This window comes from Bombus huntii, chromosome 10, assembly GCF_024542735.1.
Source record: "Bombus huntii isolate Logan2020A chromosome 10, iyBomHunt1.1, whole genome shotgun sequence".
Lineage (NCBI taxonomy): Eukaryota > Metazoa > Arthropoda > Insecta > Hymenoptera > Apidae > Bombus > Bombus huntii.
In genome coordinates, this window is record NC_066247.1 from 4,852,351 (window position 1) to 4,863,677 (window position 11,327).

Consider the following 11,327-nt stretch of genomic DNA (forward strand, 5'->3'; position numbering starts at 1 on the left):
CCACCAAGAAATTGTAAAAGCGCCGCGAAACTCAAACAGAGATTTGTGTCTGTAATCAGAAGTTCATTTCTACATGATAAGTTTTATTGATCACCCCTACATTTGTAACTTCTTTTATCGAAATAAAATTTTGTTACAAAAACTTACCGTGTATAAAATAAAAACCAAGAATGGATAAACCCACGATAGTTGAAAATACTTTATAAATAGAACGAACCATTTCAGATCCAAGAACATCATACAATGCCAAGTCTTGACAACTTGATAAACTGCCAATACTGGCACCACCCAGGAAGGTAAAAATCATCATCCACAAGTAACTACTTGCATAAGTTAAACCTAGAAACGTCTTTTTTTCAGAACACAAATTCATTAAAACTCACTTTTCAATAATTACAAAAATATCTTACAGGAAGAAATTATTTACCTACTAAACTGATACCACAAAACCAAGATGCTATGCCAAAGTATAGTCTTCTATTCTGACTTGTAAATGTCAATACTTTGTAACTAACAAGATTTGGTAGGAGGGTACTGAAACCAGCCATGATGGATAGAAACATCCAGAAATGGGAATTATTTGTATTTTCATAAGACAAAATGGGTAACAGAAGCCAGAAAAAGAGAGTAGATACTTTCATCCCAACCCAGCCAATTGTTGCAGCCCAAAATCGGAAGTTCTTCAGAATTTGAAATTGATGCTGCCATTTCTTATCCAAATGAATCACTGGATTTACAAATAAGTCCACATCTTCATCCAAATCTTCATAAGCATAAATATTATTTCCGTCATTTAGTAACCCTCCTCCATGTGTCTTTTCATCAGGTTGACCATATTCAAAATTTTCTATATCATCTTGACCATCCGGATGTTGTGAATTCTCAGGAGCATCAAAGGAGATTTTTATAGGAAGTTCAGTGTCTTCTTCAGTTGATAAGAGTAGACTGTAACGAAATAATTTTTTGTATGTTAAATATTGAAAGCTTTATTTCTTATTAATTATTATTTAAGATATTCTAAACAAGAACCTATAAGGAGAAATTTGCTGTGGAGGAGGAAACCGAAAAGTCAATATTCCAAATGCAGTAGGCAATAAAACCATGGTTATCAGTTGTAAACCAGTTTTCAATTTGGCTTCATGCAACAACAGATTTGTGATACTCGGGATAAACAGAAGACCAAAAGAAACTCCAATATTTCTTAACATCAGAGCTATAAGGAGCTTCTTTCTGAAATACTTCCTCAAAACATAGTCACTCAATAGCATAATAAAACTGGCGCCTATACCCATTACTGCACCAGCACTGGTGCTGGCCAAATAAGCGCCAACCCCGCCAGTTGCAAGATATCCGGATGCTATAATTCCAACCATCAGGAGAAGTACTCCTATTATGCCTACTAAACGGGGCATCGGCGCCATACTCACGATCATTTTTGTCCAAGGATCTAGAAAAAGTTGAATGGATTAGTAATAATTGTATGAAAATTACAAGTTACTAAACTGTGTATATACCCGCTAGAGTCCAAAATGCAATAAATAGTATAGGCGTCAAAATAATTTTTTCATTCCATAAATCAAAATCAGTAGATTTAGTTTCATGAATATATGCCAGAACTATTCCATACATTGCTAGTATACTTGGAACAGTCATCTATAAAGATAATAATACAATTTTGATCGCAGAGTAAAGAACGAGAAGGTCGAAGAGAAAAATGTATAAATTAATTTATTATACAGGGTGTTTAGAAAAAAGATTGATAACACAAAAGATTTTGTACTTACCTAATTTTCTAAAATGATAATATTTACAAGAATTCATAATAAAACGATAGAGATTCATTTTAATCTTTTGAAAAATGTCGACCGATACTACGGTTCTTAAGATGATCATGTTATAATATGTACCTGTAAATAGATTATTTAAACTTGATCGTTTTACGAATCTTGCGTATTTCTATGAACATCTTTAAGATTATTTTACGTAAAATAATATATTTAATATTATGGGCATAAATTATTGAATGTGAATGTTCTAAATACCCTGTATAAGTAACACATAGTATCGAGAACTATTCAATTTAAAAAAAAACTGAAGAAATATATTGTTATAATCAGATTACTAACCTGGACTAAAAATACTCCACAGAGAACAATCCATGCGTAACCACCGTCTGGAACGGTAGGACCCAGCTCTGGAAATGACGTGAAGACTTCATCGAGACGAAGACGTTTAGCTGATGACATTATTTATTACATAAAAAACAAACAATTCAGTCAAACGGATACAGTTGAAATGCAAGAGTAATTTCGACGCATACAATGAGCATTCAGGCGTTTCTGAAATATTATCTAATCTTGCTTAAGATGTCAATGGTCTGATAGCCAACGATAAGGAATAGCAAATCTAAGAATATTATGTGTACGTATGCATTTTCCGTTGAAAACATTCAATCGATCAATCCACAAGTAAGGGGAAATTTAATAAGGTCAGTGAATACACATTTAAATATAAATATATATAACATTTATTCGGTACTAGATATACTCGAGTCAATAACAATATCAAAATTACATGTTCTTCGTTTATAATTATTAAGTCAATAAATTTAGCGTGTTAATGTCGTAAAAAATAGCTTGTAAGAATATTCAGTGATGGTTCTATCCTTTTTCTTTACTTCTAAATTAATCACCACATATTGCATTATAAATATGAATGCCTCATTATATTGTTAAACATACCTTATTATATTTTAAATTACTTATGACAAAAACGAAATTGTGTATTTGTGTGTTATATAATAAAAAAGAATGGAACTTCTCGAGAGTTTAAAAATGATTGATTATTTTAACCGAAGAGCGAGTTTAATTAGCGTTAAATCTCTTCTTTGTTAGTTCTTAATCGAAGAACCTTTTCATTTCATTCATAAATCTTCTCGAGTATCACCAGTTGCTATCGAGGTGTATCGTACCCTCTTGTTCACCGAATCTAATATAGGCTCAATTTTCTTTTGTAGTTTCGTGCGTTGTACATAAATTAAAGCGCACACCAGTCCTATTAACACTATACAGAGGAAAAAGAGCAGAACAGTTGCACCGCGTGGAGTTGATGAGAACAATTTCGGCGTACAGTTCTTTGTTTCGTGTATTTCATGATGTATTTCACCTATAAAAGTAAATTACATTTAATTTCATATCGTGTTTGGCAAAAAGATAATTTTTATCTAATACAAGTACCTTCAAAACATTTCAAATTGTCTTCGTTACGAACGAACACTTTTGTCTTCCTCATCCACTTTATAAAGGGATTTAATTTGCACGAACACACAAACGGATTTCCAGTGAAATCTACAGCTATGCTTTGATTATGCTTGATAAGCGTGTCCATAGCGTGCAGATCATGATCGACCACTTTTGTGAACTTATTTCGTTGAAGATCCAAGAAACGTAATTTGTGGAGACAGGATATATTAAAATGCAAAGCGGTAAGTGCATTATCGCCGAGATAAAGGTCCAAAAGATTTGGGAGATCGCAGAATACATTACTGTCCCGAAATTCTGATATTTCATTTTGTTCCAAATGCAGCTTTATCAGTTGCGTTAAATTACTACAATAATTACAAAACATTATTAACAATTCATAAATTTATCGATTGGGGAATTAAAATTAAAGAAACTGGAATTTATGAATCCGATACCTATTGACAAAAATATCATGCAGTGTTGCTGCAAGATCTCTCGGTGGACCATCTTCGAAGGCATCAGTTAAATGGAGTTCCAAGAGGGAGACGAAATTAGAGAAAACCCTGGGATGACTTCTTGCAGGATCCAACGATAATTCGTTGAAATCTAAAATAAGTCGTTCGACGTGTTGGACGTGATGGTATGCCTTCCCTCGAATTTCTCTTATTTTATTGTTAGACATATCTATCACTCTTAAGTGAGGCAAACTATCCAGTGTGCCGAATACGTTCCATGGAAGCTCTCCGAGATTGTTCCCAGTAAAAATAAGCACCTAAAAATAGCACAAATATATCAATTGGTTTGTCAAATTTTATAACTAGACCGCGAATATTTATGCAAATTCATATCTTTACAAATATAATTAAAACAATGGGGCCTAGCTATAAAATTGTTTTGCTCTTTACACGTTATGAAAAGTAATATACTTTAGATATCTTTTATATTTTTGCACGCTATATGGATTCTATGCATTATTGCAGTTTTAAATTTCTCATAAATACATAAAAATTCGTAGTTTATTTATAACTAATACAAATATTAATCTTTAGTACAATGATCTTACTTGTGTGTCGTTCGGCAAGTGCGATAACGGCGCCGCGTTATGAAATCCTGATTCAGTACAATTAACGACATACTGATGGTGATTCTCGTAGCATGTCCTCATGCAATAGCAACGATTTTCAAAAGATGGTCCACACTCCACTTTGGCGGTTTCTAACGTTTCTAACGAATGCCAATTAGGGTCGCAAACATTGGAAAAGTCAGCGGTGGATGTGCATATTAAAAAAAATATTGCATAAAATTTCTTCATTATGCATCTAAAATGAATAAATAAATCATATATTCAACATATCGATACCAATCTTATCTAATTCCGGTCTTACATACGTATAGGTTCATTTGTCAATACAATAAAAGTTGTTAAGCTAAAGACATTATATCCTTTTCATCTATTATTTTTTTCAAACACTATAACTGTAGTCCATTTCATTTAATGTCTCAATATTTTGATACCTGTAATAAAAATTTTTATTTTAAATATTGCCGCGCAAAAGATATTTAAAATTGCATCTTCTGATTGGCCGAAGCAAAATGAATTTTAAATCTAACACTACACTCGACCAGTAAGGTTAGTTTCTTGTGATCAAGCGTACGAGATATGTTTTGAATGTTTTTACACATAATAGTTCTACGTAGACAAAAATTGAATATTATACTTTAATGGAACTTGTGCAAATGAGTAATTATGAAGATCATGTAATGAGTGTTATGAAAAATGTTTTCGGCTACGAAAATTTTAAAAATAACATTCAAAGAAATGCCATTATTTCTATTTGCGAAGGTGAGTATTTTTTAATATAAAAACTTGTGTTATGCGTTAATTGTTAAGTCTATTAAGAACTGTATTAAATGTATATAATGCTTTTAATATATATGAAAATATGGTGTAAAGACACGAAAATACTGTTCCACTATAATTATTAATATTGCAAAATTTAATTTAAAGAAACAGATTAAAAAGTACAATGTAAATTTGTAGGTGCAAAATATGTATTTATATCTATGCCTCCTGGGTTTGGTAGATCTCTTTGCTATCAATTACCAGCACTTATACAAAAAAAAGTTGGAATTATTTTTTCTCCCAAATTATCTTCTATGAAGGTAACATTTCTGATACTTAAAAAACGTTAATTGAATAAACTGGATTAATTAATTTTTCTAATGTGTACTAAATAATCATGTATTTTCAGAAAGAAATAGATTTCTTAAGAAGCAAACACATTAATGTTGGTTTGCTATCTAGGAGCTCCAAAGAAAAAGAAAAGTATAATATTTTAAAAGATTTGACATCAGTATCTCCAAAAATAGTATTATTATATGTAACTACTGAAATGAATACTTTAACCTATTTTAAGGTAAAGTATTTTAAAACTTTAACTTTACAATGTAAGATTAACTTTCAATTAACTTAACAATTTATTAACAGAAACTTGTCATTTTATTACAAGAGCGTAGCTTATTGTCTTATATTGTATTTAATGAAAGTCATTGTTTAAGTGAATGGGGATATGACTTTAAACCCGGTTACAAAGATATAAATGCATTTAATGACAAACTGAAATTTGTTCCTAAAATTGCAGTAACTACAACTGTTACTGATAAGGTATTAAGGGAATAATTTGAATTATTTACAGCAAATATTTGATTGTTCTTAATTAAATATTTCAACAGGTAACCACAGATATTTGCAAATTTTTAACATTAGAAGACCCAAAAGTTTTTAAAATACCTATACAGCAAATTAATGTACACCTTGATGTGTGGTTTTTAGATTTACTTTCTGATCCCTTTGAACATCTTAAAACTTTTATTGTAGGAGTACTTGGTCTTTTTAATTCATCTGCTCATAAGGTAAATCTATTTGTTCTTTTATGGGTCTATAACGTAAATATTTATCAAGATTATCTGTATTCAGATAGATGAAGGTTTTGGCATTATTTACTGTCGAGAAATAGCTACTGCAGAGTTGTTAAAAAATAAGTTAAGTGCTCTAGGAATATCTACGCTTGTCTGTCACCATGGTAAGAAAATTATGGATTAATTATTAATCTTTATATTTATGAATCTCAGATTTCATAGTTACGATATATTTTAGGATTAAAAAAGAGTATCCGACATATTATTGAAAGTGAATGGGAATCTGAGAAAATTCATGTTATCATTACAACGTATGATTATGGATTTATACATAAGAAATCAATCAGGTTTACATATATCACAATAAAAGAAATGATATTTATTATTAATATATAATTCCATATAATTTATAAAATATTTAATCAGGTGCATAGTTCATTGGACAATACCTGAAAATATTGCCAAGTATTATAGAGAATGTACACAGATACATTCAGAGAATGATTATACATATTGTAGAATATATTTTAGTATGAAAGAACATTCTTCTGTGAAACACGTTATTGAAAATCGTAAAATAATGAACGATATAGAACATATTCGGAAACGATTAAGTGAATATGACAAATTTATCTCTTACTGTCTTTTAATAATGTAAGGAGTTTAAATTCGTCTAACCATTTCTTTTCCACAATTTTACAAAATTAGATAATAAAATTTGGCTTAGGTGTCGGCATGTAGCTGTTAATCAATACTTCGGGCACATAATAGCATCTTGCAAAACGAATTGTGACGTTTGTAAAAACGAAGAAATAGTAAAAATCAGGGTACATAAGTTTATTGCATATTCAGAAAGCCTTGAAGGAATAAAATACAATATGTAAGTATCATTAATACTCAATCTTCAAATCTTATAATAACTTACAAATAGCTTTCAATTCGTAGCTGCGATATTAATGAGGATGTGAAGAAACAACAAACAATAGCCGAAAAGCGATCGAATACAGTTTCAAAATTTACGGAACAATCGGGTATAATTCCACAAGTTAAGGAAGAACCGAAAAATAGCTCAGAAATAGAACATAAGTTATTAAAATCCGTCAGTAAAAAAATTGCTGTGAATACGGATAATGATGTAGAGTGTATCAAGCAATGGGATGGTAAGTTTTCGCTAAACAAGGAAGAATGGTTATTAGCAGAAAAAATTTCTCTTAAAAAAGTTCACCAGTCAGTAAAGAGCGGTATTCAAAGTAACGCAAAGAATACGGCGAAAACCGCGAAAGATAATTCACGTATGATACAGTTAAGTCAACACGCGATAGCGCAGTCTTTGCTGGATAAATACAAGTTAGACGGAACAGTGATATCTTTGAAAATGATATCTTGTAGCTCGCAAAATAATATTTATCAATCTACTAAACCAAAAATAATTAATATCAATCCCTGCAATAATAAACATAAAGATGAACAAAGGTGCGAGTCTAGTTCTTCGAAAGTTTTAAAGAACGATGACGAAATAAAGGTGTGTAAAGAAAAGGATCGTGTTTCAAAACAAAATTCTGGCGGATCCAGCACTATTGAAGATAAACAGTTAGATAAAAACTTGAGAAAACGTTTCGTCAGCGCAGATACATGTCCTGAAGATTACAAATTGAAAAGAAGAAAATTAGAGCACGAAAATGAATCAACTACCGGGACAGGAATAAATAGAGATAGAGGAAATGCTTTTGATTCGTGTTTTGAATGGATTAAGAATGATTCAAATGAAAAGCCGACGCATGAGCATGTAACGATAGAACGTGTGATGAATACATTTTCATTGGATAGACATTCAATAACGATAACACTGCGAAAGAAGTGAAGTTAGAGCGAACTAACGTGTACGCTTTGAAAAGTACTCGATACACGCAATATTGTACATATTTGTACCATATTTATCAATGTATTTATCAAACATGTAAGTTAATCAAAGGTGCAATTGTACTTCAAATAGGACACAAGTCATATATGTTACAGAATGGAATTATGTACATAGAATACGATTGTTAAAAATAATATGATTAGTATTAATTGTTTATTAGTATTTATAAGTATGTTAAATGGTAGTCACGATAAAAGACACATTGCAATAGTTATTATATCATATTATTACGTAAAAGCGTATCTATTTCCACAATAGGTAATACAAAATTTTTTCTAATACTATTAAAATAATGGAAGAATATTAGAAGGAAGAATATTTATAGGTTGATGATATCTCATGCAAGATAACTTTTATTTTATTACGATAGATCGAACTGTACCGCATCAAAGTTAGAAGCGAAGTAGGTCGTCGAGTCATACTCGTAAAACGTCAAACATGCTTGCCCACGCAACAGGTGATACTGAGTACAAAATATTGTTATGCTAAAACTTCTCTAGTTTTACGTTGTTAAATGTTTGTTTTACATATCTGCATCTATTTGTATCAGTAATTAAATTTCATTTTATTTTTATACTGATTATAATAATTAAACTTCATTAATTACTTAAACTTTCAAATCGCCCATTTTAATAAAAAAGTGAGTTATAATTTCTATATTATAATTTTAATTAATATCATTGTACAGAAGTTACCTACATATGATATAGTCACTTTCATTATCATTTCCTAATAAAAGACAAGAAAAAGAGGGAAAGGAATTGTTAATTTCACTATTTCGCAAGTGCAGGAATTAACGATACAATTCAGGGACGATGTCTCGCCGGTCCAAAAATAAACAATTATTTAAGCATCATTGGTACTCACCGCTCGAAGCAACAGGAGGTACAGAAAGATGAGAAAGAGGTGGAGGAGGAGGGATGAGATCGTGATTCACCCGAGTTCACCGGTGAATTCGTTTCAGAAATCACTAAAGGAATCTCTTTGTTTTCATCTTTCCCTGGTCCCCTTTTTAAACTTGAATTTCACCTTAATAGTTTCAACAAACTTTCAAAGTTACGTTAACATTAACAAATTCTTCAGTAAAAGAATATAAACTGTAACTGTATTAACAATTTAAACTGGATTGAAGTAGCGGGAAGTTCCGTTGGCCAGCAACGTGGAGAGACAACCTGTTGAAGGAACAAGACACCTAAACGAGTCACTGGATGCTCGAAATATCATAGCAGGCTGAAACAAAATGGAAAAGAGGACTTCACCTCACTGCGCGGCGGACAACATTACACTTAGAGGCGGTCCGGACGTAGCAGCCGCACCTGTGCTCCCTCCTTCCAACCCTTCCTATACTTTTTCTCACTTTCTCCTTGTATCTCCGTGTCCCTCTTTTTTCAACGAATGTCGAGCTCATGCTTTTCTCTGGGCCGTTTTTTATCTTTCCTTTTTACCTTCTTTCCGGTCATTCGTCTTTTTTCATCTGAATGCGCGTTCTTTTTATAGAGCTTCGCTTTTCGACGACGATCAGGCTGGCCCAAATTTTAACTGCATGTGTTGCACTTCCTTTAAGTGTATATACTGCTGACGGAGAATATAGATTTGTTAAAGATAAAGGAATTAGATTATATTCATAGCTTTTGATATGCAGAAATGCGGAGAATCTAAATTTTAAAAAAAATTATTTACATTAACGAATAAATCGTGTCATATAATATAAATGATAATAGAAAAATTAAGATTTTATTCTTGAAGAATATACATTAAGAAATGAGAAGAAAATTAGGATTTTCAAAAATATCAAAAAATTTTAGACCCAATAAATTAAAAGTTATGCTTCATTTTTTCTTGTAATGCGAAATCAGTTTTGATATATCTTCGAACGACTAGTTTAACTTGAATGCCTTGCTTTACCTTGTACGCATGTGCCTTACATATATATACTTGTATGTATATGTACTTATACATTATGTACATACGACGTACCAGTTCAAGGAGATTAAAATTTAAACGCATGAGGTAAGCTTTAATGATTGCGAGTTATTCTTTTAGTTTATCACTTTGAAATGCTTTAGATTTATATTTGCATTATAAACAAATTTTGTTTTATATTGCCATTTTACTAATAATTAAGTAGCATAAGACCATAAATCTATAAAATAAAATATGAAAAAGTTTTATCGATAAATACTCTTACTTTAATCGGTAGAAATCAGTGATTGACTAAAGTTACTTATTTTAGCCATTTCGCCTAATAATTCCAAAATCTTTTTTAAAAGCTGGTTAATTGAATCCTACGGTCTGCTTTAAGTAGAAAGCGAATAAACGTTTACTGATCATTTTAACGCTAAGAAACTTCTTGGACACGTAGGACACTGGATGAAAACCACTATAATACGCAAACATTTGAACAATATTGCCAAGTAAGATCATCAGTTAAAAAGGAAATTGTAATAGTCACGGAAGTTGTAATTTTTAACCTTACGAAGTGATCTTTGATTACATATAAGCTTATTTTTCTAATCTTTTACCAAGGATAAAGTCTTAGGTTCTTGTAGAATGAATATTTTTTTATCAAAGATTTAATCTCGTCTTTTTTGTGTTTCAAATGTTTTGTAATATAGTATGAATATGCGAAATATATTTAATAATGAAACTCTATTTTAAATTTAATAGTGGAGAAGGAAAATCCGAGAAACATTATGCTTAATTATGTTATGAGACTTCCCTTGGTTGTGGTGTTGGCTTTATTTATCTTTAGCAAAGTAGCAAGTAACAGAGAATTGCTATATACTGGATTATCATTTGAAATTTTAGCTTAAATTCTTTTTAAATTATTACATTTAAAATACGTTTGAATTCAATCTCATATATATAATATTGTTTTATATATATATGTGTGTTTATATAATAATAATTGATATCTATATTTCTGATGGACGTCTAAAATTTGAAACAGTAAATAGCAGAAAGGATGTATAATACATTATGGCGGACGTTTTAGTGAGTACTAGGAATTTAAATGAATCTTCAGGCTATATAAATTTAATAAAAGTTACATGCCATGAAATATTAACGAATAACGAATTTGTATGCGTGAATGCGTTTCTGTGGTCGTGATTGCTATCTTAATTCTTCACAGTGCTTATAGAGTTCCATTTGTTAAAACCAACTCGTCAGCTTTATACTGGAACGTATTTTATATATGTAATTTCTTAACGAAAACTAATTTAAATAATAAAAAATAAAAATAA

At 30.7% G+C, this 11,327-nt stretch overlaps 3 protein-coding genes and 1 long non-coding RNA gene across 9 annotated transcripts; 2 read left to right on the top strand and 2 right to left on the bottom strand.

The window, feature by feature from the left end:
• Positions 1-42: 42 nt before the first annotated feature.
• On the bottom strand, positions 43-2,265 carry LOC126870068 (uncharacterized). 2 transcript variants are annotated; one of them, XM_050627503.1, is made up of 5 exons: positions 2,127-2,265; positions 1,515-1,653; positions 1,030-1,447; positions 428-945; positions 43-339 (listed from the first exon to the last, which is right to left on the bottom strand). In XM_050627503.1, the coding sequence occupies exons 1-5, from the start codon at positions 2,244-2,246 to the stop codon at positions 134-136; spliced, it is 1,401 nt and encodes a 466-aa protein (XP_050483460.1). In that variant the 5' UTR covers positions 2,247-2,265; the 3' UTR covers positions 43-133. The 2 variants fall into 2 exon arrangements, with proteins under 2 accessions (XP_050483460.1, XP_050483461.1); XM_050627504.1 differs by having other exon boundaries at positions 173-349.
• LOC126870141 (uncharacterized) lies at positions 1,333-3,153 on the top strand. The gene is made up of 3 exons (XR_007691130.1): positions 1,333-1,478; positions 2,149-2,488; positions 3,017-3,153. It is a non-coding gene; the product is annotated as an uncharacterized LOC126870141 (long non-coding RNA).
• LOC126870078 (phospholipase A2 inhibitor) lies at positions 2,510-11,252 on the bottom strand. 4 transcript variants are annotated; one of them, XM_050627531.1, is made up of 7 exons: positions 9,890-11,252; positions 8,950-9,654; positions 4,632-4,757; positions 4,306-4,561; positions 3,698-4,014; positions 3,237-3,607; positions 2,510-3,165 (listed from the first exon to the last, which is right to left on the bottom strand). In XM_050627531.1, exons 4-7 carry the CDS (start codon positions 4,552-4,554, stop codon positions 2,924-2,926), a joined length of 1,179 nt encoding a protein of 392 aa, XP_050483488.1. In that variant the 5' UTR covers positions 4,555-4,561; positions 4,632-4,757; positions 8,950-9,654; positions 9,890-11,252; the 3' UTR covers positions 2,510-2,923. The 4 variants fall into 4 exon arrangements, with proteins under 4 accessions (XP_050483488.1, XP_050483489.1, XP_050483487.1 ...); XM_050627532.1 differs by having other exon boundaries at positions 8,950-9,254; positions 9,342-11,252; XM_050627530.1 differs by having other exon boundaries at positions 8,950-11,252.
• On the top strand, positions 4,800-8,656 carry LOC126870038 (ATP-dependent DNA helicase Q5-like). Of its 2 annotated transcripts, none has more exons than XM_050627405.1 (10): positions 4,800-5,085; positions 5,284-5,405; positions 5,495-5,659; positions 5,731-5,907; positions 5,976-6,155; positions 6,220-6,325; positions 6,400-6,472; positions 6,588-6,815; positions 6,889-7,041; positions 7,107-8,656. In XM_050627405.1, exons 1-10 carry the CDS (start codon positions 4,965-4,967, stop codon positions 8,020-8,022), a joined length of 2,241 nt encoding a protein of 746 aa, XP_050483362.1. In that variant the 5' UTR covers positions 4,800-4,964; the 3' UTR covers positions 8,023-8,656. The 2 variants fall into 2 exon arrangements, with proteins under 2 accessions (XP_050483362.1, XP_050483361.1); XM_050627404.1 differs by having other exon boundaries at positions 4,801-5,085; positions 6,400-6,508.
• Positions 11,253-11,327: the final 75 nt, after the last annotated feature.